Source organism: Petromyzon marinus, chromosome 78 (genome assembly GCF_048934315.1).
Source record: "Petromyzon marinus isolate PM22_M1 ecotype Great Lakes invasive population chromosome 78, UKy_Petmar_22M1.pri1.0, whole genome shotgun sequence".
NCBI classification, from domain to species: domain Eukaryota; kingdom Metazoa; phylum Chordata; class Hyperoartia; order Petromyzontiformes; family Petromyzontidae; genus Petromyzon; species Petromyzon marinus.
In genome coordinates this window covers 1,940,422-1,966,699 of record NC_133744.1, presented here as the reverse complement: position 1 = coordinate 1,966,699, position 26,278 = coordinate 1,940,422, and the positions used below count along the sequence as shown (strand labels likewise).

Here is a 26,278-nt window from a genome sequence, read left to right as displayed (position 1 = left end):
CTCAGGAGGCAGCCCTGGAAACAGCTGGGGGGATCAGATCCATCACGGTTGCTGGAGTCGTTGCGGCAGTTGAGGGCCTTCGTAGCAACAAAGCTGCTGGGGTGAACGAGATTCGCCCAGAGTTGTTGAAAGCACTGGACAGTGTAGGAGCGTCGTGGTTAACACACCTCTTCAATGTTGCATGGAAAGTAGTACAGTACCTGTGGACTAAAACAACTGGGGTCGTGCTCTAACTACAGAGGAATGACAATTCTCAGCGTCCCAGGTAAAAAGCCTATGCCAGAGTGCTGGAGAAGAGGCTCCGCCCAGTGGTCGAGCCTCAGATTCAGGAAGAACAATGCGGATTCCGTCATGGTCATGGAACAATGGACCAGCTCTTGAGGGGCCATGGAAGTGTTGCGCCATACCAAGGTGCTGTATGTCGTCTTACTGTCACCACGCTCACAGGCCGATCGGGGGCGGCCGGGAGAGTGAGCGGGAGGTGTAGTGGTTAACCTGGGGTAAACCCCCCCCCCCGGGGGCCCTGTGACCGGAGGTAGAGACCCCAGACCCCCAAGGGGTGGGGGCTGGGGGCCAACGGTTCATTCTTGACCCTTCCAGACTCTTCTAGAAGGTTCGAGGGAAGGTGTGGCTAGGGGCGGGGTAAGCCCCAACTGGTGTATAAAAGCCGGTCCTCTCAACGGGACCGGCAGTCTTCGTCCCCTCAAGACCCAAAGACATCTGAAGACTAGACCAGCACCATGGGACCCTCAACCGAGGCTCTTGTAAGAGCCGGGTTGCAGTGGACCAGCGGTGAGACCGGCACCCTGGCTAGGTCGGGTCAGGCTAGCCTCCCCTAGCTCCTGTAGTGGAGGACCCGCGAGAGCGTAGCCCGGAGTCTGTAGGGCCTGCTTGAAGGGAGGCTGTACCTCCCTTAGGTTATCGGGTGACGGGGCTGTACCCCGTAGTGTTACAAGGGCCATAGCCCTTAGTGTTACGGCTATTGCTATTGTTATCGTTTATCTCAATTAAAACGCGTTGCCTCCATGAGAGGTCTCCCTCGAAGTTTTTAACCACAACAGAAGTATTCTTCTCCAGTCTACCTCTGCTTTGTAGACTTGGAGAAAGCATATGACCATGTTCCCCGCAATGTCTCGTGGGAGGTGCTGCCAGAGTGTGATGGACCAGTGCCGCTTTTGTGGTCCATCTGGTCCTTCTATTACCGGAGTGAGAGCTGTGTCCATATTCTTGGTGCTAAATCAAATTAATTCACTGTGGATGTTGAACTCCGAGGTATGGAGAGTATCTGGTTATGGGGGCATGGAGGTGGCATCGCTGCTTTTTGCAGGTGACGTCCTCTTTGCCCCGTCAGTCTGTGATCTTCAGCGTGCACTTGAACAGTTTGATGCCGAGTGTGAACCAGCTGGGATGAGGATTGGCACCTCCAAATCTGAGGTCACGGTTCACTTCCTGGAGACGGTGGATTGTTCTCTCCAGATGAGGGGGGAACAGCTGCCCTTAGTGGAAGAGTTTAAGTGCCTGGGGGTCTCTTTAGCGAGTGATGGTAAGTGGGTGCGGGAGATCGGCCGGCAGATCGGTGCAGTGTCCACGGTGTTGGGGCTGCTGTACCTTTCTGTGGTAGTGAAGCGGGAGCTGAGTTCTTGAACAAAGATCTCAGTTTACAGGTCAAGCTACATTCCCACCCTCACTTATGATCAGGAGCTTTTGGTAATGACAGGTTGAGATCGCGGGTACTAGGGGGCCGAAATGAGGTTTCTCCGCAAGGTTTGCCGGGCTCCCTCTCCGTGATCGCCTGGGAATTCCCCAGGAAGAGCTAGAGTCTGTCGCCAGGGAAAGGGAGGTCTGGACCGCCCTACTCAACTTGCTGCCGCCACGACCCTCACTAGGATGAAACAAACAGCAGTGTAGAGTAGAAGACCTCTTAACGACCACCCCTCTTAACGACTAACCGTTTAACAACGGGCATCCGTAGAGTAGTGTATAGTGTAGTGTATAGTGTGGAGTAGTGTATAGTAGGGAGCTCAATGTGTTCGCTTAATGACCATTCCCTTCTAAAAGACAGACTGTTATAGGTACGATAAATATTAATTGTGTGTTGATAATGTTGCTGCCATCTTTACGTAGTAATAAATATTGATTCAATATTATTAAGTACGTTTTTAACGTGTCTATGCTATCCTCGCTTAACGACCAAATCACTTAACGAGAGATTCTTCTCTCGTGTATTTTAATTTTTTTTAAATCTCATATTAATAGTTATACACCGAATGAATATGAATGTTTATAGACCTAACGAATATAAAGCTTATAGACCTTATGAATGTTAATATTTATAGGCCTAATTAATGTCAGTGTTTATCGACCTAATGTTATATTAATGTTTATAGGCCTTATACATATTAATTTACATTAACCTCATGAACAGTAACAAACATTGACCTTATTAATATTACACCTCATGAATATTAGATCTATGATGCAAATTAATGGCATGAACATGCCTGTGTATTAATCGCATTGATATAAATTATTACCCCACGTGATATTAATGAGCATTCACCTAATACATGCTCAACGGTATTAACATAATGATGATTAATGGGTGTTGCTCTAAGGAATATAAGTCCATATTAACATTACTATTAATTAGTTTTCTAATGAACATTGGTGCATAATCTTACGTGTAATAATAATAGCTTGTCTAATGAATAGCAGTGGACATTCTGCTGAATAGTCTAATGGATATTAACAAACATCCGAATTAATATTAATGATGATGTGTGTATACGTGGATGCCCAAAATGATATAAATGAGTATTCATTATTCTGTACAGGCACAAAAAACCAAGACCACTCGAACACCTAAACTGCCTTCAAGGACCCAAGCGCTGAAGACAGAAACCGGGTCTGTGGCTCCCCCTGTCTCCCCGTGTCTCCCACGTGTCTCCCACGTGTCTCCCACGTGTCTCTCCGTGTCTCCCCGTGTCTCCCCGTGTCTCCCCCGTGTCTCCCCCGTGTCTCCCACGTGTCTCCCGTGTCTCTCCGTGTCTCCCCCATGTGTCTCCCGTGTTTCCCCGTGTCTCTCCGTGTCTCCCCTGTCTCTCTGTGTCTCCCCGTGTCTCCTCGTGTCTCCCCGTGTTTCCCCGTGTCTCCCCGTGTCTCCCCGTGTCTTCCCTGTGTCTCTCCCGTGTCTCCCCTGTCTCTCCGTGTCTCCCTGTGTCTCCCCTGTCTCTCTGTTTCTCTCCTATGTCTCCCCCGTCTCTCCGTGTCTCCCCTGTCTCTCCATGTCTCTCCATGTCTCTCCATGTCTCCCCGTGTCTCCCCTGTCTCTCCATGTCTCTCCATGTCTCCCCGTGTCTCTCCGTGTCTCCCTGTGTCTCCCTGTGTCTCCCTGTGTCTCCCTGTGTCTCACTCTGTGTCCCCCTGTCGCCCCTGTGTTTCACTCTGTGTCTCCCCCAGGCCGTCCGTGTCTCTGCCGTGTCTCCCTTGCAGGGAGTCGGAGTTCCACGAGATTTTGGATTTTGTGGAGAGTAAACTGGACACTCTAAGTGGAGGGTGAGCTACCATCGTCATCAATATCACTATCAACATCATCACAATTACTACCACTATCAACATAATCGCCACCACCATCACCTTCATCACTAATGTAGCATCATTGACAAGCATTGTATATACTCACCTGTAGTAGCAGACTTGTGTCCATAGGGGGTGGTAACTCAGGATGGGTAGGATGAGCCGGGACGTTGGGACACGAGGTTCTCCCAGCCCCAAGAGAGGGGTTGGGGGGATATTCCAGAGCCACCTGGAGAGTTCCGGAAGGAGGGTGTGGCCAGGGGCGGAGAGACCCTGGCACGAGTCTAAAAGCCGGACCTCTGGACGAGTCCGGCAGTCTTCGTCAAGCTGAAGAAAGAAGACCCCAGCTCGGCGAGGACCCTGGGAACCCCCAGACCCGACGTCCTTCTAAGGGCCGGGGCTGTAGTGGGCCAGTGGCCGGGACCGGTGGACCTTGGCTGGGTCAGGTCAGATAGCCTCCCCTTAGGTCCCCTTAGCCGGAGGGTTGAGAGTACTCGCCCCAGTGATAGGACACGCTAGCCCGGAGGTAATACCTCCTTGGGTATCGGGTGGAGGGGCCGCTACCCCTCTGTGTTAGGGACCCGTGTATCACGAAGTTGTATTGAATAAATGAGTTGCCTCAAGCGCTCCGTCTCCAGTCTTCTTGGACCCAGTACCATTAACACCTTCACCATTACTATCAACATCACCATCACTATTAATAACATCACCGTCATCACTGCCATTAGCACCACTACCATCAACATCACCATCAACATTAATAACAACACCACCGTCATCACTATCATCATCAACTCACCGTGTCTCCCCGTGTCACCCCGTGTCTTCCCCGTGTCTCCCCCGTGTCTCCCCCGTGTCTCCCGCGTGTCTCCCCGTGTCTCCCCCCGTGTCTGCCCCTGTCACCCCGTGTCTTCCCCGTGTCTCCCCCGTGTCTGCCCCGTGTCTGCCCCGTGTCTCCCCTGTGTCTCCCCGTGTCACCCCGTGTCTTCCCCGTGTCTCCCCCGTGTCTCCCCCTGTCACCCCGTGTCTCCCCCTGTCACCCCGTGTCTCCCCCGTGTCTCCCCGTGCCCCGTGTCCCCCCGTGTCTCCCCCGTGTCTCCCCCGTGTCTCCCCCGTGTCTCCCCCGTGTCTCCCGCGTGTCTCCCCCGTGTCTCCCCCTGTCACCCCGTGTCTCCCCCGTGTCTCCCGCGTGTCTCCCCCGTGTCTCCCCCGTGTCTCCCGCGTGTCTCCCCCTGTCACCCCGTGTCTCCCCCTGTCACCCCGTGTCTCCCCCGTGTCTCCCCCTGTCACCCCGTGTATCCCCCTGTCACCCCGTGTCTCCCCCGTGTCTCCCCCTGTCACCCCGTGTCTCCCGCGTGTCTCCCCCGTGTCTCCCCCTGTCACCCCGTGTCTCCCCCGTGTCTCCCCCGTGTCTCCCCCATGTCACCCCGTGTCTCCCCCGTGTCCCCCCGTGTCTCCCCCGTGTCTCCCCCTGTCACCCCGTGTCTCCCCCGTGTCTGCCCCGTGTCTCCCCCGTGTCTCCCCCTGTCACCCCGTGTCTCCCCCGTTTCTCCCCCGTGTCTCCCCCGTGTCTCCCCCCGTGTCACCCCAGGTGCATGTTTATCTCTGGCGTCCCGGGGACAGGAAAGACTGCCACCATCCGAGCCGTGCTTTCCTACCTCGTGGACCAGGCGGGGCCCCGGGGAGACGAGGCTCTCACCGTTGTCTCCATCAATGCTATGGAGCTCACGGAACCCAGACAAGTCTATAGCAAGCTGCTGAAGGTGGCTCCTCCTCTCTCTGTCTGTCTCTGTGTCTGCACTGTCCCCAATGTCTCCGTGTCTCCATTTGTCTCTGTGTCTCCACTGTCTCCATCACTCATCCAGTCACCCACCCACTCACTCACCACCCTGCTCACTCACTCACCCATCCACTCACCCCCACACTCACCCCCTCACCCACTCCTCCACTCACCCCCCCCCCAGTCACCCCCCACCCACTCACCCCCCCCACTCACTCACCCCCCCCCCCAACTCACTCACCCTCCCACTCACTCACCCTCCCACTCACTCACCCCCACACTCACCCCGTCACCCACTCACTCCCCCACTCACCCCCCCAGTCACCCCCCACCCACTCACCCTCCCACTCGCTCACCCTCCCCAGTCACTCACCCCCCCCACTCACTCACCCCCACACTCACCCCGTCACCCACTCACTCCCCCACTCACTCACCCCCACACTCACCCCCTCACCCACTCACTCCCCCACTCACCCCCTCACCCACTCACTCACCCCCCCAGTCACTCCCCAACCACTCACCCCCCCACTCACCCCCCCCAGTCACTCACCCCCCCCACTCACTCACCCCCCAGTCACCCTCCCACTCATCCCCTCACCCACTCCTCCACTCACCCCCCCAGTCACCCCCCACCCACTCACCCCCCCCACTCACTCACCCCCCCACTCAATCACCCCCACACTCACCCCCTCACCCACTCACTCCCCCACTCACCCCCCCAGTCACTCCCCACTCACTCACCCCCCCCCACTCACTCACCCCCCCCCACTCACTCACCCCCCCCCCCCAACTCACTCACCCTCCCACTCACTCGCCATACCCCTCTCACCCACCACCCACTCACTTACCCCCTCAATCACCCACTTACCCCCCCATTCACCCCCTACTTACTCCAACTTCCCCCCCCCTCCCCACTCACCCACCCCGTGACTCAGGCGATGAGCGGTGAGCGAGCCGCTCCGTCTCGTGCCGCTCAGATTCTCAACGAGCTCTTCGCTCGACGCAGCAAGAGATCCGTGCTGCTCATCCTTGACGAGGTGAGGAATACCGCTCACCATACATTCACCCACTCACTCAGACGTCCACCCACTCACACACCCACTCAGCTAACCATCCACTCACACACTCACCCACCCAATCACTCACCCACCCACTCACTCAGACACCCACTCACCTAAACCCCCACACACCGAACCCCCCATAACAACAACAACATCAACAACCGCCATTTGCCACTAAGTGGCGGTGACGTCAACCACGACGCTTGTGCCAGGCCATGTGCACCTTGAGGCCACGTGGAGTGTCGAACGCCCGCTGGCAGGAGGTCACGGGGCAGACCCAGCAGGTGCCACGGGTCGACTGACTGAGATGACTGGCTGATGCACCACCTGTGCCCCCTATTGTGCCAACCTGCTGTGCTTTAGCCACCCGGCGCTCCGCTCGTTGTTGTGAGCGTCGCTCCTCCGCCCTCCGTTGTTGTTGGAGGGCGACTGCCTCCAACTGCCCAGTAGCGTCCTTCACGAGCCTCCTCCACAGAGGCCGATCTTGACACCGCTGGTACCAGTCATCGGCAAGTCCACTCAGCTCCACGTCCTCCTGTACCACGTCACTCCATCTGTTCTCTAGCCCGCGCCGCGCCCGTTTAGCCCCCTCGATCCGGCCGAACAAAAGCTGTTTTGGCATGCGGTGGCTGGGCATGCGGGCTACATGACCCAGCCAACGCAGCCTTGCCTGCCGGAGGAGCTCACCGATGGGACCGTGCCCAGATCTTTCAAGGATTTGTGAGCTCCTCACACAATCCAGCCTGGTTAAACCCAGGATGGATCGTAGGCAGGCCAGCCTAAATGTTTCTAACCGGCGAAGATGTTCCATTAGGGGGGTCCACGGGGAACATCCCCCATACACCCACTCACACACCCACTCAGCTAACCATTCACTCACACACTCACCCACCCAATCACTCAGCCACCCACCCACGTACCACTCACTTACCCACTCCCCACTTACCATCCATTGACCAACTCACTCAGACACCCACTCACTCACCAACCCACTCACACCCACTCAGCTACCCACCCACTCAGCCACCCATTCACCTACTCACCCACCGACGCACCTCAACCACCCACTCACGACCCATTTACTCACTCAGCTACCCACCCACTCACTCAGCCACCCTTCATCTACTCACCCACTCACTCATCCACCACCCATTCACCTACCTAACCACCCACTCACTCAGACACCCACCTATTTACACAACCACTCGCAGAGTTTGGCTACTTCCTCCAATGTCTGGGTGAGTGGGTGACTGATTGAGTGGGTGAGTGGATGGCTGAGTGAGTCCGTGAGTGGTTATGTGAGTAAGTAAGTAGGTTGGTGTGTAAGTGGTTAACTGGGCGAATGGATGAGCGAGTAGGTGAGTGGGTGGGTGAGCGAGTAGGTGAATGGGTGGGTAAGTAGGTGAGTGGGTAGGTGAGTGAGTGGGTAGCTGAGTGACCTTCTTTGTGTGTAGCTGGACCTGTTGGTGACCAGGAGAGGTGAGTGAGTGAGTGGTGGTTGCGAAGCCTCGGATATCGGAGGAAGTTGCCAAACCCTGTGAGTGCGTTACTGGGTGAGTGGATGTATGAGTGCGGGGGGAGTGGGGAAGTAGGCGATTGGTTCAGTGAGTGGATGAGTAAGTGGGTGTGTGGTTGAGTGAGTGGGCAGGTGAGTGAGTGGACAGGTGAGTCAGTGCATGGGTGGGTGGTTGAGTCAGTCCTAGGATCGTCACCTTGTAGTGGTGGAAAGGTTCGTGTGTTTCAATGAACCCGAGAGCGATGCCCTCCGGAGAATTTAATTTCTGGTAGGGTCACCCATGGGGGTAAGTTCGAGGTCCCAGACTAAGTGCGATCCAAAAATTGTGTTGGGGGGGACACACATTCGGCCGACTTTAAAAATGGAAGATTGTGGCAGCCCCCTTGCAGGCCTGCTCACCTGAAGGCTGTCTCGAGTTTTCTCTCTTGCCACCGGAACAGCGCAGGGCTATTGCGTCTGCCATAGAAGCCCTCTGGCGACAGGACAGAGTGACAGGGGCAGGTCATGGATGTGACTGTGGGGAGCTTCTAGCTGGAGTCCCACACAGAGTCGGGGCGCGTGTTTGATATCCGTTGTCGGCAACTGCTCGTGTGACCGAGCAGTTCTCTTAAGGGTCCGCACTGCTCACCCCTCAATGGGGTAGGGTCTATAAAAAGGTGACCTGACCATTGCCCCTTCTTCCCACACCTGGGCGGCTAACCGCAGCCGTCAAGGAAATCCCCCCTTGTACGGTCGAAAATCAAAACCTACTGAAATGATGGATCTGGGCTACCTGGAATGTACGCACTCTCACTGACGTTCGGGATGGAACAGAAGGACCTCGCAGACGGACTGCCCTTGTTGCACACAAACTCAAAAAGAGGCACAATGTTGATATTAAAGCACTAAGTGCAACCCGGTTCCCCTGGCGAAGACTACCTGACGGAGGTCAGCGAAGGTTACACCTTCTGGAAGGGCCTTCTGAGAGATGCCCATGGACTTCATGGAGGTGGCTTTAAAAGTCAGAAGCAAACTACTCCGCAACATCCCTGAGTCTTACAGGATCAGTGAAAGGCATTATGACCTGGCACACCCCACTCGTGAAAGGCCGTTTTGGCACTCTCACAAGTGCCTACGCTCCCACCCTGGATGCAGATGACAACGCCAAAGACGCCTTCTATGATTCCCTTGATGCTGCACTATCCAGAATCCCTCGCTCGGACAGACTGGTTCTCATGGGTGAGTTTAACTCCGGAGTGGGCACCGATGCCAGGCTCTGGCATGGAGTTATTGTAAATCACGGCATCGGAAAATTAAACGACAATGGCCCAATATTCCTCTTGCTGTGCTGCGAACACAAATTGGTCACAACAAATGCATTCTTTCAAGTGAAAAACAATCCCAAAACATCTTGGATGCACCCCCGCTCCAAACGCTGGCATCTGTTGGACTACTTCATCACTCGCCAACAAGACCAAAACCATTTCTCCGTAACCCAGGCCATGCGCGGAGCCGAATGCCGGACCGACCATAGGTTTATCGGATGAAAGTTCAACATCAAGATCCGTTTACCACACAAAAAGCAGCAGCCTCAAAAATGACAACCTTGAATCTCCAAACTTCTTGTCAAACTTCCAAATCTGGCTGTCGCCTGATGAAGCTAGTTGTGCTTACTGGCGAAATGTCGTTCTCAGATTGTAAATGCTGTGGCTTTGCTCTCCAACACACCGGTTCGTTGTACTAGTGTAGAGGACTAGTTGCGGACATGACGTCACGCTCGCCTCCAGGGGCGATGACGTCACGGGAGGTGGCGTCATGCGCGCCTGCGGGCGGGATGACGTCATGTCCCGCAGCGAGACTTAAACGGGAGCCTGTGACGTAAGTGGGGTCGTAGCTGGAGACAAGGGACTGAGCAGGGTGGAATGGAGGGCCAGGACCCAGCCTAGGACCCTCTCCCATTGTGGGGAAGTGTATCCCCGTGTTTTACTGGCATCAGCCCTTAATAAACTACCGGCACAAGCCCTTAACCTTCACCTCCGTCTCCGAGTCGTCAGGAACTCTTCTGCGCTAGTAACGAATTGGCATGTTCTGTTTATGTGACAACCCTTACCAATTGGCTGTGTTGGGTGGTGGCGGGTTCAACGACATATTTAGGCCATCTAACCCAAAAAAAACCTGTTGTGGATGATATTGGTCACGAAAGCCTCCGTGTTAAAGTTCCACAGCAGACTGTCCTGACGGGCTTGCTGACGCACTCGAGGGCGGCCACCAGTGTTGACGGCGCCCTCCACATGGACAGCGAATGGTCAAAGCTGAGCTCAACCATGGACCAAGCTGCCTCCCAGACAATTGGCTTCACCCAAAACACGTCACCAGGATTGGTTTGACGACAGCTCCCCTGAAATACGGGAGAGCTCCTAGAGGCAAAATGCAAAGCCCACATTGCTTACCTCTCCAATCCCCAGTCTTGCTCTCTTCTCTCTCGCTGGGAAGCCATGCGGGTGCGGAGACTCGGAGAAGATTCCGGTTCATGGAAAACGAGTTGGTGGCTCAGGGAAGCTCAAGAAATCGAGAGCTACGCAGACACCAACAGTGCCCATGCAATTTTACAATGCTGCCAAGTCACTTGTACAACCCTCAGAAACAAAACATCACCCCGGTAAGATCAGCAGACGGCTCTGCGCTACTCAAGGAGAAACGGCAAATCATTGAGCGCTGGGCAGAACACTTTGACACACTCCTTAATAAAAAAAAAACCTCTGATCACTCTGTCCGAGATGCCCTCAACCTTATCTCAGTAGCCTTTGATAGACTGCACTCTCAAGTCTTTGAGAACAACAATCTAAAGACACCAACGAAAGTTGCCGTCTACCTGGCAGTCTGCGTGTCAACGTTACCCTATGGCAACCGACCGCTCTCACATCAGATGCCTGCCTCGAGGCTTTCAACATCAGATGCTTGAAACGGATTCTTGGCCTCACTTGGGAGGATCCTGTACCTCACGTTGATATCCTCCAGCGTACTGAGACCATCAGCATGGATGTAACGCTAGCAAAGAGGCAACTCCGCTGGGTGGGCCACGTCATTCGGATGCCTGGCAGTCGCCTACCTCGTCAGGTTCTCTGTGGACAACTCCCGCCAGCCAGCAGAAGACTGGGCAGTCAAAAACTGAGGTATAAGTTTCAGCTGAAGGGGACACTGAAGAGGTGCAACATCAAGCTTAGCGACCTTGAGGCAGCTGCAGCCGACAGCCTACTAAGGCACTCCTTATGCGACACAGGGGTCAAACACATCAACAGCGCAGACACCAACACGCTGTACCAGAACCATCCCAGGCCTTACATCTGCCAGCTGCGGCAGGATATGTGGCTCTAGGATTGGGCTTCGTAGCCATCTGCAGTGGCATCATCGCCGGTGGCGATAGCCACTAGCAAATACTTTTACCAACAAACAATGGAAACAACGTTATCTTCGTATCGATGGACTGCCATAAGTAAGGGTGGGTGGGTGAGTGGTTCGGTTAAGGAGTGAGTTTGTGGGCGGGTGAGTGGGATTGTTGGTGAGTGAGTGGGTTTGTTGGTGAGTGCGTGAGTAGTTCTCTTGGTGAGTGAGTAGGTCAGTGGGTGAGGTGAGTGGGTGGGTGGGTCAGTGAGTGACTGTGTGGGTAAGTGAGTGGGTGAGTAGTTCAGTGACTCTCTATGTGTGTAGCTGGACCTGCTGGTGACAAGGAGGCAGGACCTGCTCTACTCACTCAGTGATTGGGCTACCGGAGGCTCCTCTTGCCTCATTCTTCTCGCCATTGCCAACACCTTGGACTTACCTGAGAGGGTGATGCTCACCAGGGTGAGCAGCCGGCTGGTAAGTGTCGCTCGCACCGTAGCTCCTCACCCACTCACTCACCAACTCACTCACCCACTCACCCACTCACTCACCCACTCACCCACTCACTCACCCACCCACCAACTCACTCGCCCACCCACTCACCAACTCACTCGCCCACCCACTCACTCACTCAACCACCCACTCACCCATCCACCCACACTCACCCACCCACCCACTCACTCACTCACTTACTCACACAACAACAACCGCCATTCAACACTAAGTGGCAGTGACATCACCACTCCACTTGTGGCAGGCTATGTGCACGTTAAGGCCACGTCAAGTGCCGAACGCCCGCTGGCAGGAGGTCACGAGACACACTCAGGTGCCATGGGTTGACCGACTGAGATGACTGGATGATGCACCACCTGTGCCCCCTACTGTGCCAACTTGCTGTGCTTTAGCCACCCGGCACTCCGCTCGTTGTTGTGAGCGTCGCTCTTCTGCCCTCCAGTAGCGTCCTTCACGAGCCTCCTCCACAGAGGCCGATCTTGACACCGCTGGTATCAGTCATCGGCAAGTCCACTCAGCTCCACATCCTCTTGTACCACATCACTCCATCACTCCATCTCTTCTCTAGCCCATACCGTACTCGTTTTGCCCCCTCTATCTGGTGAAACAAAAGCTCTTTAGGCATGTGGTGACTGGGCATGTGGGCTACTTCACCCAGCCAACGCAGCCTTGCCTGCCGCAGGAACTCACCAATGGGACCTTGCCCCGATCATTCAAGGATTTGTAAGCTCCTCGCACAATCCAGCCTGCATAAACCCAGGACGGATCGTATGCAGGCCAGCCGAAATGTTTCTAACCGGCGAAGATGTTCCTTTAGGGGGGGGGTCCAGGTTTCGCAAGCATAGAGAAAGAAGGGCTCCTCTCTAAGTAAGCAGCAATCACCAGATCATCAGCATACATAACATGGTTGAGCAATGGGGAGCCAGCCCTTGACCGCACCCAGGCATCGATCAGTTTCCCTTTAACATCTATCTACGTGGTCGAAGTAGATGTTCAATAATGTGGGAGCCAGAGGAAATGCCTGTCGCACCCCAAGGTGAATAGAGAATGGCTCCAACTCCTAGCCACGTAGTTTTACCCGGGCCTGCCCACCATCATGAAGGTCCTTAATGATCGTGAACAGAGAGTCAGGTACTCCGAAAACACGAAGAACAACGCAGAGCGCAGGCCTACTCGTGGTATCATAGGCCTTGACCAGTTCAACAAAGCAGAGATGTAGGTCTTGGTATTCCCGACACCTCTGCTATTGCAGACGGACGGAAAATATGGCATCTGTGCAGGACCACCCTTTCCTGAAACCACATTCGGGCTCCGCAAGCCTTTCCTCAGCGTGCCTGGCAAGGCCATGTTGAATAATCCTTGCCAGGACCTTTCCCGGCACACTTAGCAGGGAGATGCCCCTATAGTTGTTGCAGTTTGTGTGGTTCCCCTTCTTAAAGAGTGGGAATAGCAGGGCATCCTTACAATCCTGCAGAACCCATCCTGTGGTCCAGACTGTTATTATGATCTCATATAGGGCAGTCTGTGCAAAAACACCACCATCCCTCAGCATTTTGCTTGGAAGCTCATCTCTGCCAACCACTTTTCCTGAGCTCAGACTCTGGATCGCCTTCTGTACTTGCGCAACAGATGGCACTTCAGCCAGCCACTCACAGAGGATGCATACTTCTTCCAATATTTGAGGCACACAGAAATGCTCAAAATCTGCAAAACTGTTCTTGAGGGTTGGAGATCGGATCACCTTTCTTTCACCTAATGATGGTGATCGGTGTGGCACTGAAAGTTACTTTTTTGATGGCGTTAAAGAGTTATTTGTGGTCGGGGGCTACTGAGGCATACTCCATCTTCTCAGCAACCCGCGACCACCACCCATTCTTGCAGTGCCGCAAGGCTCTCCAAAGCTCTGAGCGAAGGCTGCGGTTAGCCGCCTCATTCCCTAACGTGGGCCGCTGTAGACGGTGAGAGTGGGCCTGTCGATTTTTCTCAGCCAGCCGGAACAACATCTCTGTCAGCCAGGGTCTCTGGGGAGGTTTGGACCATGTACCCAAAGCAATCATTGCAGCTGCATGAGCCAGTCATAAACCTCTACCATTTTCCCATTTCCCTTCGGCATCAGGAGGAGGGGGGGGGGACGATGCCAACCACAGCTGGAAATGATAATGAAAGTCTCGCTTGCAATTTTCATTAGCAACCTCAGACCAGGCAACTGTGTTTGAATGGGGTCCTGGATGTACACCCACCACTGGAGTGGAAGAATGGCAGATGCATCTTACAGATGACAAGCCGATGGTCAGTGGGCAGATCAGCTCCACGGTAGGTTCTGGTGTCAAGGACATGGACCCGCATCACTGTATAGTCCAGCAGATGTTCTTGTTTGGACCCAGCGTGCATCCATGATATTGTGTGGATGCTCTGATACCAGAACAGCGTGTTGGTAATTCCAAACCCATGGGCTGCACAAAAGTCTAGCAGCCTCCTACCGTTGTTATTGGGCTGATCTGGCCCTTGCCTTCCAATCACTCCAGACCAGGTACAAGTGTAACGGCCCACTCGAGCATTAAAATCACCCAACAGGATGACGATCCCAAGGAGCCATTTTAGCTAGCTCCTGTGACAGTAGGACATAGAAGGCATCCGACTCACCGGCCTTGCCTGCATCAATCCACTGATGAGTAACTGATGTCACTCACTCAGCCACTCACTCATCCACTCTCCCACTCACCCACGCACCCTTTCTGTGCCCCCCCCCCCTTCTTCCCGGTGACCTCACTTCCTGCCATCCGTGACCACCCGCAGGGTTTGACCCGGATGTGCTTCCAGCCCTACTCCTTCCAGCAGCTGCAGGAGATCGCGAGGTCGCACCTCTCTGGGGTCGCGAGCTTCGAACCGGACGCCCTCCAGCTGGTGGCACGCAAGGTCAGGGATCATGCAACCCGGGGGGGAGGGGGGGAGGAGGGGACAGGCAGTTATGTCACAGGGAATGCTGAGAGATAGTAAGTGATGTCAAAGGATTTATTCACGGATGAAGTGATGTCACGTTAAGGTTGTGACAGGAAGCAATGTCACATTCTCAGTAGCAGTACACTTTAAATTTTGATTTAAAGCTTTCGTGACTGCAGTAATTCATATTCTTAGTTCTTTCGGTAAAGTCACGTTGAAGGGAACGTCGTGAGAATTTTTATTGTTTTATATATATTTTATTATTTTGTTGTTTCCCTTCAACGTGACTTTACCGAAAGAACTAAGAATATAGCAGTACACTGTTTAGCAATAATACTTACGATGTTTAATAACGTTTCAGTTATGATTCGTGATATAATCTTTATAATAATTAGCAGGATTTATCATCATAGATTGACATGATTTGATTTCACAGCTCAGAAAGTTGATGTAATCAAACAGGAAGTGGTGTGATCTAACAGGAAGTGATGCAATGCAAGAGGAGGTGACGTCATGGACTCACCCACTCCACCCTCCCTCCCCTCTCACCCCCCCAGGTGGCTGCTCTGTCTGGTGATGCCCGCAGGATGCTCGACGTTTGTCGCCGGGCGGCCGAAATCGCAGCTGCCGAGGTGAAGGCCTCCTCATCCATCTCCCCCACCTGCCCCACCTCCTCCTCTGCCAATGGGAGGAGGGCCGCGGGGAGGTCACGTGACCCGGCGAGGGCGGCGGCTGTGGCAGCCAATGGGAAGGAACCTCGCGTGGGCCTGAGGCAGGTTGGGGCGGCACTGGAGGAGACGTTCAGATCACCCTGCGTGGCAGCCACTCGGTGAGTGGGGGGTGAAGGGGGGGGTGAGTCGGGGGGGGTTGGTGGCTCGCTCAGTAGTAGCAGTACCACCACCATCACCGTTATCAACAACATTCCCTCCAACATCCCTCATGGTTTCCCTCTTCTCCCCCGCCCCATGTCTCCTCTGTCTCTGTCCCTGTGTCTCTGTCCCTGTGTTTCCTCTATCTCCATGTCTCCTCATGTCCCTCTCCCCGTGTCTCTCGGTCTCCGTGTCTCTGTCTCGCAGTGTCTGTCCCCGTGCCTCTGTCCCCATGTCTCCTCTATTTCCATGTCTCTCTCCCCGTGTCTCTGTCTCCGTGTCTCTGTTTGCGCTGTCTGCGTGTCTCTGTCTCCGTGTGTTTGTCTCCGATGTCTTCGTGGCTCTGCTGTTTCCGTCTCTGTATCTCCGTGTCTCTCTGCTCGTGTCTCCGCTGTCCCCGTATCTACTTTATCCCCGTATCTCCTCTATCTCCGTGTCTCTGTGCCCGTGTCTCTGTCTGCGCTGTCATCGTGTTCCCTCTATGTCTGTGTCTCTCTCCCCTTGTGTCTTTCTCCGTGTCTTTGTTGTCAGCGTGTTTCTCCGCTGTCCTCGTGTCTCTGTCTCCGTGTCTCTCCCGCCGTGTCTCTTTATCCTCTGTCTTCGTGTCTGTCTCCGTGTCTGTGCTGTCTGCTTGACTGTGCTGTCTGCATGTCTCTGTCTGTGCTGTCCGTGTGTAGAGAGTGCTCCTCTCTGGACAAGTTCTTCCTGGAGGCCGTTTTGTCTGAATTCTCTCGGACCGGGCTGGAGGAGACTTCCTTCGGACAGGTGGGTGATGGGAGAGTCCAAGTTCACTCTGTTTGGGGGGGGGGAGTGGGTGGGAGAGTCCAAGTTCACTCTGTTTGGGGGGGGGGGGGAGTGGGTGGGAGAGTCCAAGTTCACTCTGTTTGGGGGGGGGAGTGGGTGGGAGAGTCCAGGTTCACTCAGGTAGGAGAGTGATAGAGCCTCTGTCTCTGTGTCCCCCGCCCACACCCCCAGGTGTTTGTGTCCCTCCGCTCGCTGCTGCTGCTGTCGGGGCACCCCCCCTGCTCGGTGTCGGCAGCTCTCGGGAGCTGCTCACGGCTCCTCTCGGCGCGCCTCCTCCTCTCCTCCTCCACACCCGGCCTGCGCCGCAGGCTTCGCCTTAACGTGCCGCGCGCGGACCTCCTCTACGCCCTGCGCGGCGGAGACTCGGCGTGAACTCGCCAACATGACCGCCGCCAGTGTGACCTTACCAAAGTGGCCGCCGCCGGTGTGACCTTACCAGCGTGGCCGCCGCCAGTGTGACCTTACCAGCGTGGCCACCAGTGTGACCTTACCAAAGTGGCTGCCGCCAGTGTGACCTTACCAAAGTGGCCGCCGCCAGTGTGACCTTACCAGCATGGCCGCCGGTGTGACCTTACCAACGTGGCTGCCGGTGTGACCGTACCGTGGCCGCCAGTGTGCCCTTACCAACGTGGCTGCCAGTGTGACCGTATAAGCGTGGCTGCCAGTGTGACTGTACCAATGTGGCCGCCCTCTTGACTTTACCAACATGGCCTCTGCCGGTGTGACCTCGCCAGCATTGCCGCCAGTGTGACCTTACCAACATGGTCATAATTTTACTAACATGGTCAACAGTGAATGTGTGACCTTACTAACATGAACCCCATAACCTTACCAGGCTAGCCACCGGTTTTACCTTATGAATATGACCGTCAGTGGGAGGTTATGGTGGTGGTGGTGGTGTGACCTTACCCACGTGGCTGCCAGTAGGGGGACTCCACCGGACCATACCAACATGGCCATCAGTGTGACCACAGCAACATGGCCACCATAACCTTACCAACATGGCCGCCAGCATAACCTCACCAACATGGCTGCCAGCAGGTTGTGGCTTGACCTCACCAACATGGCTACCCATGGGGTACCCCACCTCACAAGTAAACTATTTTACTCTCAGTTACTTCAATAAATACACTTTTACCCAAACACGAGTCTCTGTGATTGACACTCCACCCTATACCCTGTGGACCACCCTGTATAACAATGCCCCTATGTGTCCTGATTTTTGGGCCACTCAGTATAATAATGCCCCTATGTGTCCTGACTAATGGGCCACACAGTATAAAATTCCCCCTTTGTGTCTCATAACCTAAATTTCGATTTAAAGCTTTCGTGACTGCAAGGATTCATCTTCTTTGGTTCTTTCGGTAAAGTCACGTAGAATGAGAATAAAATAATAAAATAAAATAACACAATAATATTCTTACGACGTTTCGGCCACAACACAAGCGGCCTTCATTAGGTGAAGGGACGAGACTGTCTGGAGGACAGCACTCCAGCGCTCATTCTCATTCTACGTGACTTTACCGAAAGAACCAAAGAAGAATAATAACCTATTTGCCCTGACTATTGGGCCGCCCGGTATAAACACATTCTCCTGCGAAGGGAGCTGGTAGGAACGTTTGGTTGCTCGGTCAATGGCCAGGGTCAACGGCGGCACCACGTGGTGTATTCCGCAAATATGTCCCACTGAGGGCGGGCACAAGTCGGCGTGAGTAGGTTAAACGTTGAGTTTTATAAGGGCACAACGGGGTGACCAGCCCCTCCCCACCCAGCCCCACCCAGCCCCACCCTCCCACCCAGCCCCTCCCCACCCTCCCCTCCAGCAAGTCCCACTCCTCCCATTTTTGGATGTACGACGGACGGACACAATAATCCCCTATGGGCTGGTGTAACCAGAGACTATTGGGCCGCCCTGTATGTTAATAACCTATTTGCCCTGACTTTTGGGCCACCCTGTATGTGAATAACCTATTTGCCCTGACTTTTAGGCCACCCTGTATAATAATAACCTATTTGCCCTGACTTTTGGGCCACCTTGTATAATAATAATAATAACCTATTTGCCCTGACCATTGGGCCACCCTGTATAATAATAACCTATTTGCCCTGACTATTGGGCCACCCTGTATAATAATAACCTATTTGCCCTGACTATTGGGCCGCCCTGTATGATAATAACTATTTGCCCTGACTTTTGGGCCACCCTGTATAATAATAACCTATTTGCCCTGACTATTGGGCCGCCCTGTATGATAATAACTATTTGCCCTGACTTTTGGGCCACCCTGTATAATAATAACCTATTTGCCCTGACTATTGGGCCACCCTGTATAATAATAACCTATTTGCCCTGACTATTGGGCCGCCCTGTATGATAATAACCTATTTGTCCTGACTATTGGGCCACCCTGTATAATAATAACCTATTTGTCCTGACTATTGGGCCACCCTGTATAATAACAACCTATTTGCCCTGACTATTGGGCCGCCCTGTATGATAATAACCTATTTGTCCTGACTTTTGGGCCACCCTGTATAATAACCTATTTGCCCTGACTATTGGGCCACCCTGTATAATAATATCCTATTTGCCCTGACTTTTGAGCCACCCTGTATAATAATAACCTATTTGCCCTGACTATTGGGCCACCCTGTATAATAATAACCTATTTGCCCTGACTATTGGGCCACCCTGTATAATAATAACCTATTTGCCCTAACTTTTGGGCCACCCTGTATAATAATAACCTATTTGCCCTGACTTTTGGGCCACCCTGTATAATAATAACTATTTGCCCTGACTTTTAGGCCACCCTGTATAATAATAACCTATTTGCCCTGACTTTTGGGCCACCCTGTATAATAATAACCTATTTGCCCTGACTTTTGGGCCACCCTGTATAATAATAACCTATTTGCCCTGACTTTTGGGCCACCCTGTATAAAAGCACCCTCATGTGTCCTGACTTTTGGGCCACCCAGTAGAAGGAATCGAATGTTCCAGAGGAATCGCCGGTCACTGAATCGGAGATCATATATTCTCGCGGATCGATTCCGCTTCCCTAGTCAAAGGCCTCGCCTCTGACAGCCCGAGGTCTGTTTGGGTTCCCTTCGAGTCCCCTTGGGTCCCCTTCGGCTGCACCCCCTCGGCCGTACCCCCGATAGCTTCGTCCACAGGGAGCGGTGCCCGGTTATTAATCCTACGCCGGCGGGCGCTTGGCGGCGACGGATCCCGAAGAGACCGGCGAAGCCTACGGTGTTGCCTGGAACCTCCCGCCGCGAAGGAGCGAGCATGGCCGGCAGGAGCCGCGGGGCTGACAGGGGTCGGGGTCGGGATAATCAGAAGGAAGATTTGAAAAGAAAGGTGATGGTGGTGGTGGTGATGTTGTTGGTGGTGGTGGTGATGTTGTTGGTGGTGGTGATGTTGTTGGTGGTGGTGATGTTGGTGGTGGTGATGTTGTTGGTGGTGGTGATGTTGGTGGTGGTGATGTTGGTGGTGGTGATGATCATGATGGTGGTGATGTTGGTGGTGATGATGATGGTGTTGATGATGGTATTCATGATGGTGACAGTGATGATGGTGATGATGGTATTTATGATGGTGATAGTGATGATGATGGTGATGCCTACTATATCACTCAGCTGGGCCTGCTGCCATTTCCCGATGGTGATGGCGGGGGTTATGATGATGGTGATGGCGATGATGGGGATCTGGAGGCAGAGTTGGCGGCTCTGGTCGGGGGGACGGAGGGCAGAGGCAAGAAGGAGAAGCCACGCGGAAAAGGTGGTGAGTGCTGAGTCTGTGGTGCAGTGTTGAGTCTGTGAGTAGTGCTGAGTCTGTGGTGCAGTGCTGAGTCTGTGAGTAGTGCTGAGTCTGTGGTGCAGTGCTGAGTCTGTGGTGCAGTGTTGAGTCTGTGAGTAGTGCTGAGTCTGTGGACAGTGCTGAGTCTGGTGAGTGCTGAGTCTATGGTGCAGTGTTGAGTCTGTGAGTAGTGCTGAGTCTGTGAGTAGTGCTGAGTCTGTGGTGCAGTGTTGAGTCTATGGTGAGTGCTGAGTCTGTGGTGAGTGCTGAGTCTGTGGTGCAGTGTTGAGTCTATGTGCAGTGCTGAGTCTGTGGTGCAGTGTTGAGTCTTTGGTGAGTGCTGAGTCTGTGAGTAGTGCTGAGTCTGTGAGTAGTGCTGAGTCTGTGGCGCAGTGCTGAGTCTATGGTGAGTGCTGAGTCTGTGGTGCAGTGCTAAGTCTACGATGTAGTGCTGAGTCTATGGGCAGTGTTGAGTCTGTGGTGCAGTGCTGAGTCTGTGGTGAGTGCTGAGTCTGTGGTGCAGTGCTGAATCTGTGGTTCAGTGTTGAGTCTGTGGTTCAGTGTTGAGTCTGTGAGTAGTGCTGAGTCTATGGTGCAGTGCTGAGTCTATTAGCAGTGTTGAGTCTATGGGCAGTGTTGAGTCTGTGAGTAGTGCTGAGTCTGTGAGTAGTGCTGAGTCTGTGGTGCAGTGCTGAGTCTATGGTGCAGTGCTGAGTCTACGAGCAGTGTTGAGTCTATGGGCAGTGTTGAGTCAATGGGCAGTGCTGAGTCTACGGGCAGTGTTGAGTCTGTGGGCAGTGCTGAGTCTATGAGCAGTGCTGAGTCTGTGGGCAGTGTTGAGTCTTCAGGCAGTGTTGAATCTGTGGGCAGTGTTGAGTCTGTGGTGCAGTGCTGAGTCTACGGGCAGTGATGAGTCTAATGCCAGTGCTGAGTCTATGGTGCAGTGCTGAGTCTACGGGCAGTGATGAGTCTAATGCCAGTGCTGAGTCTATGGTGCAGTGCTGGGTCTATGGTGCAGTGTTGAGTCTATGGGCAGTGTTGAGTCTACGGGCAGTGTTGAGTCTACGGGCAGTGTTGAGTCTGTGGGCAGCGTTGAGTCTGTGGTGCAGTGCTGAGTCTACGGGCAGTGCTGAGTCTAATGCCAGTGCTGAGTCTATGGTGCAGTGTTGAGTCTATGGTGCAGTGTTGAGTCTACAGTGCAGTGTTGAGTCTACGGTGCAGTGCTGAGTCTGTGGTGCAGTGCTGAGTCTGTGAGTAGTGCTGAGTCTATGGGCAGTGTTGAGTTTGTGGTGCAGTGCTTAGTCTGTGGGCAGTGCTGAGTCTATGAGCAGTGCTGAGTCTACGGGCAGTGTTGAGTCTACGGTGCAGTGTTGAGTCTACGGTGCAGTGCTGAGTCTGTGGTGCACTGTTGAGTCTATGGGCAGTGTTGAGTCTATGGGCAGTGTTGAGTTTGTGGTGCAGTGCTGAGTTTATGGGCAGTGTTGAGTCTATGAGCAGTGCTGAGTCTACGGGCAGTATTGAGTCTATTGACAGGGTTGAGTCTATGGGCAGTGTTGAGTCTGTGGGCAGTGCTGAGTCTGTGGGCAGTGCTGAGTCTGTGGGCAGTGTTGAGTCTTCAGGCAGTGTTGAATCTGTGAGCAGTGTTGAGTCTGTGGTGCAGTGCTGAGTCTACGGGCAGTGATGAGTCTAATGCCAGTGCTGAGTCTATGGTGCAGTGCTGAGTCTACGGGCAGTGATGAGTCTAATGCCAGTGCTGAGTCTATGGTGCAGTGCTGGGTCTATGGTGCAGTGTTGAGTCTATGGGCAGTGTTGAGTCTACGGGCAGTGTTGAGTCTACGGGCAGTGTTGAGTCTGTGGTCAGCGTTGAGTCTGTGGTGCAGTGCTGAGTCTACGGGCAGTGCTGAGTCTAATGCCAGTGCTGAGTCTTTGGTGCAGTGTTGAGTCTATGGTGCAGTGTTGAGTCTATAGTGCAGTGTTGAGTCTACGTTGCAGTGCTGAGTCTGTGGTGCAGTGTTGAGTCTGGGCAGTGTTGAGTCTATGGGCAGTGTTGAGTCTATGGGCAGTGTTGAGTCTGTGGTGCAGTGCTGAGTCTGTGAGTAGTGCTGAGTCTATGAGCAGTGCTGAGTCTACGGGCAGTGTTGAGTCTATTGACAGGGTTGAGTCTATGGGGCAGTGTTGAGTCTACAGGCAGTGTTGAGTCTGTGGTGCAGTGCTGAGTCTGTGAGTAGTGCTGAGTCTATGGGCAGTGTTGAGTTTATGGGCAGTGCTTAGTCTGTGGGCAGTGCTGAGTCTATGAGCAGTGCTGAGTCTACGGGCAGTGTTGAGTCTACGGTGCAGTGTTGAGTCTACGGTGCAGTGCTGAGTCTGTGGTGCAGTGTTGAGTCTATGGGCAGTGTTGAGTCTATGGGCAGTGTTGAGTTTGTGGTGCAGTGCTGAGTCTGTGAGTAGTGCTGAGTCTATGGGCAGTGTTGAGTCTACGGACAGTGTTCAGTTTATGGTGCAGTGCTGAGCCTATGAGCCATGCTGAGTCTATGGGCAGTGTTGAGTCTATGGGCAGTGTTGAGTCTGTGGTGCAGTGCTGAGTCTGTGAGTACTGCTGAGTCTATGGGCAGTGTTGAGTCTATGGACAGTGTTGAGTTCATGGTGCAGTGCTGAGCCTATAAGCCATGCTGAGTCTATGGGCAGTGTTGAGTCTATGGGCAGTGCTTAGTCTGTGGGCAGTGTTGAGTCTGTGGTGCAGTGCTGAGTCTACGGGCAGTGCTGAGTCTAATGCCAGTGCTGAGTCTATGGTGCAGTGCTGGGTCTATAGTGCAGTGTTGAGTCTATGGGCAGTGTTGAGTCTACGGGCAGTATTGAGTCTACGGGCAGTATTGAGTCTACGGGCAGTGTTGAGTCAATGGGCAGTGTTGAGTCTACAGGCAGTGTTGAGTTTGTGGGCAGTGTTGAGTCTACAGGCAGTGTTGAATCTGTGGGCAGTGTTGAGTCTGTGGTGCAGTGCTGAGTCTACGGGCAGTGTTGAGTCTAATGCCAGTGCTGAGTCTATGGTGCAGTGCTGGGTCTATGGTGCAGTGTTGAGTCTATGGGCAGTGTTGAGTCAACGGGCAGTGATGAGTCTACGGGCAGTGTTGAGTCTGTGGGCAGTGTTGAGTCTGTGGTACAGTGCTGAGTCTACAGGCAGTGCTGAGTCTAATGCCAGTGCTGAGTCTATGGTGCAGTGTTGAGTCTACGGTGCAGTGTTGAGTCTACGGTGCAGTGCTGAGTCTGTGGTGCAGTGTTGAGTCTATGGGCAGTGTTGAGTCTATGGGCAGTGTTGAGTCTGTGGTGCAGTGCTGAGTCTGCGAGTAGTGCTGAGTCTATGGGCAGTGTTGAGTCTATGGACAGTGTTGAGTTTATGGTGCAGTGCTGAGCCTATGAGTCATGCTGAGTCTATGGGCAGTGTTGAGTCTATGGGCAGTGCTTAGTCTGTGGGCAGTGCTGAGTCTATGAGCAGTGCTGAGTCTATGAGCAGTGCTGAGTGTACGGGCAGTGCTTAGTCTACGAGCAGTGCTGAGTCTATGAGCAGTGCTGAGTCTACGGACAGTGTTGAGTCTATTGACAGGGTTGAGTCTATGGGGCAGTGTTGAGTCTATGGGCAGTGTTGAGTCTATGGGCAGTGCTGAGTCTGTGGGCAGTGCTGAGTCTATGAGCAGTGCTGAGTCTGTGGGCAGTGTTGAGTCTGTGGTGCAGTGCTGAGTCTACGGGCAGTGCTGAGTCTAATGCCAGTGCTGAGTCTATGGTGCAGTGCCGGGTCTATGGTGCAGTGTTGAGTCTATGGGCAGTGTTGAGTCTACGGTCAGTATTGAGTCTACGGGCAGTGTTGAGTCAATGGGGAGTGTTGAATCTATGGGCAGTGCTGAGTCTGTGGGCAGTGCTGAGTCTACGGTGCAGTGCTGAGTCTGTGGTGCAGTGTTGAGTCTATGGTGCAGTGTTGAGTCTGTGGTGCAGTGTTGAGTCTGTGGTGCAGTGTTGAGTCTATGGTGCAGTGTTGAGTCTATGGTGCAGTGTTGAGTCTATGGTGCAGTGCTGAGTCTGTGGTGCAGTGTTGAGTCTACAGTGCAGTGTTGAGTCTACGGTGCAGTGCTGAGTCTGTGGTGCAGTGTTGAGTCTGGGCAGTGTTGAGTCTGTGAGTAGTGTTGAGTCTATGGGCAGTGTTGAGTCTATGGACAGTGTTGAGTTTATGAGCAGTGCTGAGTCTATGAGCAGTGCTGAGTCTATGAGCAGTGCAGAGTCTACGGGCAGTGTTGAGTCTATTGACAGGGTTGAGTCTATGGGGCAGTGTTGAGTCTACAGGCAGTGTTGAGTCTGTGGTGCAGTGCTGAGTCTACGGGCAGTGCTGAGTCTAATGCCAGTGCTGAGTCTATGGTGCAGTGCTGGGTCTATGGTGCAGTGTTGAGTCTATGGGCAGTGTTGAGTCTACTGTTCAGTGCTGAGTCTGTGGTGCAGTGCTGAGTCTACGGGCAGTGTTGAGTCTACGAGCAGTGTTGAGTCTATGGGCAGTGTTGAGTCAATGGGCAGTGTTGAGTCTATGGGCAGTGTTGAGTCTATGGTGCAGTGTTGAGTCTACGGTGCAGTGCTGAGTCTGTGGGCAGTGCTGAGTCTATGAGCAGTGCTGAGTCTGTGGGCAGTGTTGAGTCTACAGGCAGTGTTGAATCTGTGGGCAGTGTTGAGTCTGTGGTGCAGTGCTGAGTCTACGGGCAGTGCTGAGTCTAATGCCACTGCTGAGTCTATGGTGCAGTGCTGGGTCTATGGTGCAGTGTTGAGTCTATGGGCAGTGTTGAGTCTCTACGGGCAGTGTTGAGTCTATGGCAGTGTTGAGTCTGTGGGCAGTGTTGAGTCTGTGGTGCAGTGCTGAGTCTACGGGCAGTGCTGAGTCTAATGCCAGTGCTGAGTCTATGGGCAGTTTTGAGTCTACGGGCAGTGTTGAGTCTATGGACAGTGTTGAGTTTATGGTGCAGTGCTGAGCCTATGAGCCATGCTGAGTCTATGGGCAGTGTTGAGTCTATGAGCAGTGCTGAGTCTATGAGCAGTGCTGAGTCTATGAGCAGTGCTGAGTCTACAGGCAGTGTTGAGTCTATTGACAGGGTTGAGTCTATGAGGCACTGTTGAGTCTACAGGCAGTGTTGAGTCTACAGGCAGTGTTGAGTCTGTGGGCAGTGTTGAGTCTGTGGGCAGTGTTGAGTCTGTGGTGCAGTGCTGAGTCTACGGGCAGTGCTGAGTCTAATGCCAGTGCTGAGTCTATGGTGCAGTGCTGGGTCTATGGTACAGTGTTGAGTCTATGGGCAGTGTTGAGTCTACTGTGCAGTGCTGAGTCTACGGTGCAGTGCTGAGTCTACGGGCAGTGTTGAGTCTACGGGCAGTGTTGAGTCTACGGGCAATGTTGAGTTTATGGGCAGTGTTGAGTCTATGGTGCAGTGTTGAGTCTACGGTGCAGTGCTGAGTCTACGGTGCAGTGCTGAGTCTGTGGTGCAGTGTTGAGTCTATGGTGCAGTGCTGAGTCTGTGGTGCAGTGCTGAGTCTGTGGTGCAGTGTTGAGTCTACGGTGCACTGCTGAGTCTATGGGCAGTGCTGAGTCTATGGGCAGTGTTGATCGTGGTGATGATTGAGGATGGAGGAGATGTTGCTGGTGATGATGGTGGTGGGGAGTGGTAGTGTAGTGGTTTGCGCGCTGCGCTACGAACCTGAAGACCCGGGTTAAATTCCCGCTCACGGCCAACACCAATGACGATTATCTGAACCGGTCCTGGCCTCCCCTAGGTCGACTCGGCCTCAAATGAGTACCTGGTATGGTCTGTAAACATCGTCACTGGGGAGACAAAGACGGCTGGGCGTGGTGCTGGCCACCCACCCTGTCGTGTGCCATGCCGGCCTCCATAGGTGCTCGCTAACAGCACTTGCCCCAGCGGTCTGTTAAAGCTATACGGCGGATATATTTTTTGTCTGATGGTGATTTAGGTATTGGTGTTTATGTTGATGGGGGTGATGGTGCTGCTGATGTAGGTAATGGTGTTGATGTTGATG

General features: G+C 53.6%; 2 protein-coding genes across 3 annotated transcripts in view; both read left to right on the top strand.

Annotated features, from left to right (window-relative positions):
• LOC142907359 (origin recognition complex subunit 1-like) overlaps positions 1–17,562 on the top strand; it is a 33,701-nt gene extending 16,139 nt beyond the window's left edge. Inside the window, exons 6-14 of the mRNA XM_076056793.1 lie at positions 2,835–2,905; positions 3,460–3,555; positions 5,168–5,339; positions 6,292–6,393; positions 11,621–11,770; positions 14,603–14,722; positions 15,304–15,575; positions 16,293–16,380; positions 16,591–17,562. Coding sequence (XP_075912908.1) covers positions 2,835–2,905; positions 3,460–3,555; positions 5,168–5,339; positions 6,292–6,393; positions 11,621–11,770; positions 14,603–14,722; positions 15,304–15,575; positions 16,293–16,380; positions 16,591–16,791 — 1,272 coding nt within the window. The 3' untranslated portion in view covers positions 16,792–17,562. The remainder of the gene's footprint in view (positions 1–2,834; positions 2,906–3,459; positions 3,556–5,167; positions 5,340–6,291; positions 6,394–11,620; positions 11,771–14,602; positions 14,723–15,303; positions 15,576–16,292; positions 16,381–16,590) is intronic.
• A 1,852-nt stretch (positions 17,563–19,414) lies between these two features.
• Positions 19,415–26,278, top strand: part of LOC116957594 (coiled-coil and C2 domain-containing protein 1A-like) — a 78,190-nt gene continuing 71,326 nt past the window's right edge. Inside the window, exons 1-2 of one of the 2 annotated variants that reach the window (XM_076056792.1) lie at positions 19,415–19,783; positions 20,062–20,203. In XM_076056792.1, the coding sequence (XP_075912907.1) occupies positions 19,712–19,783; positions 20,062–20,203 (214 nt within the window). In that variant the 5' untranslated portion in view covers positions 19,415–19,711. Of the gene's footprint in view, positions 19,784–20,061; positions 20,207–26,278 lie in introns of both variants that reach the window. The other variant, XM_076056790.1, reaches the window with a different exon arrangement.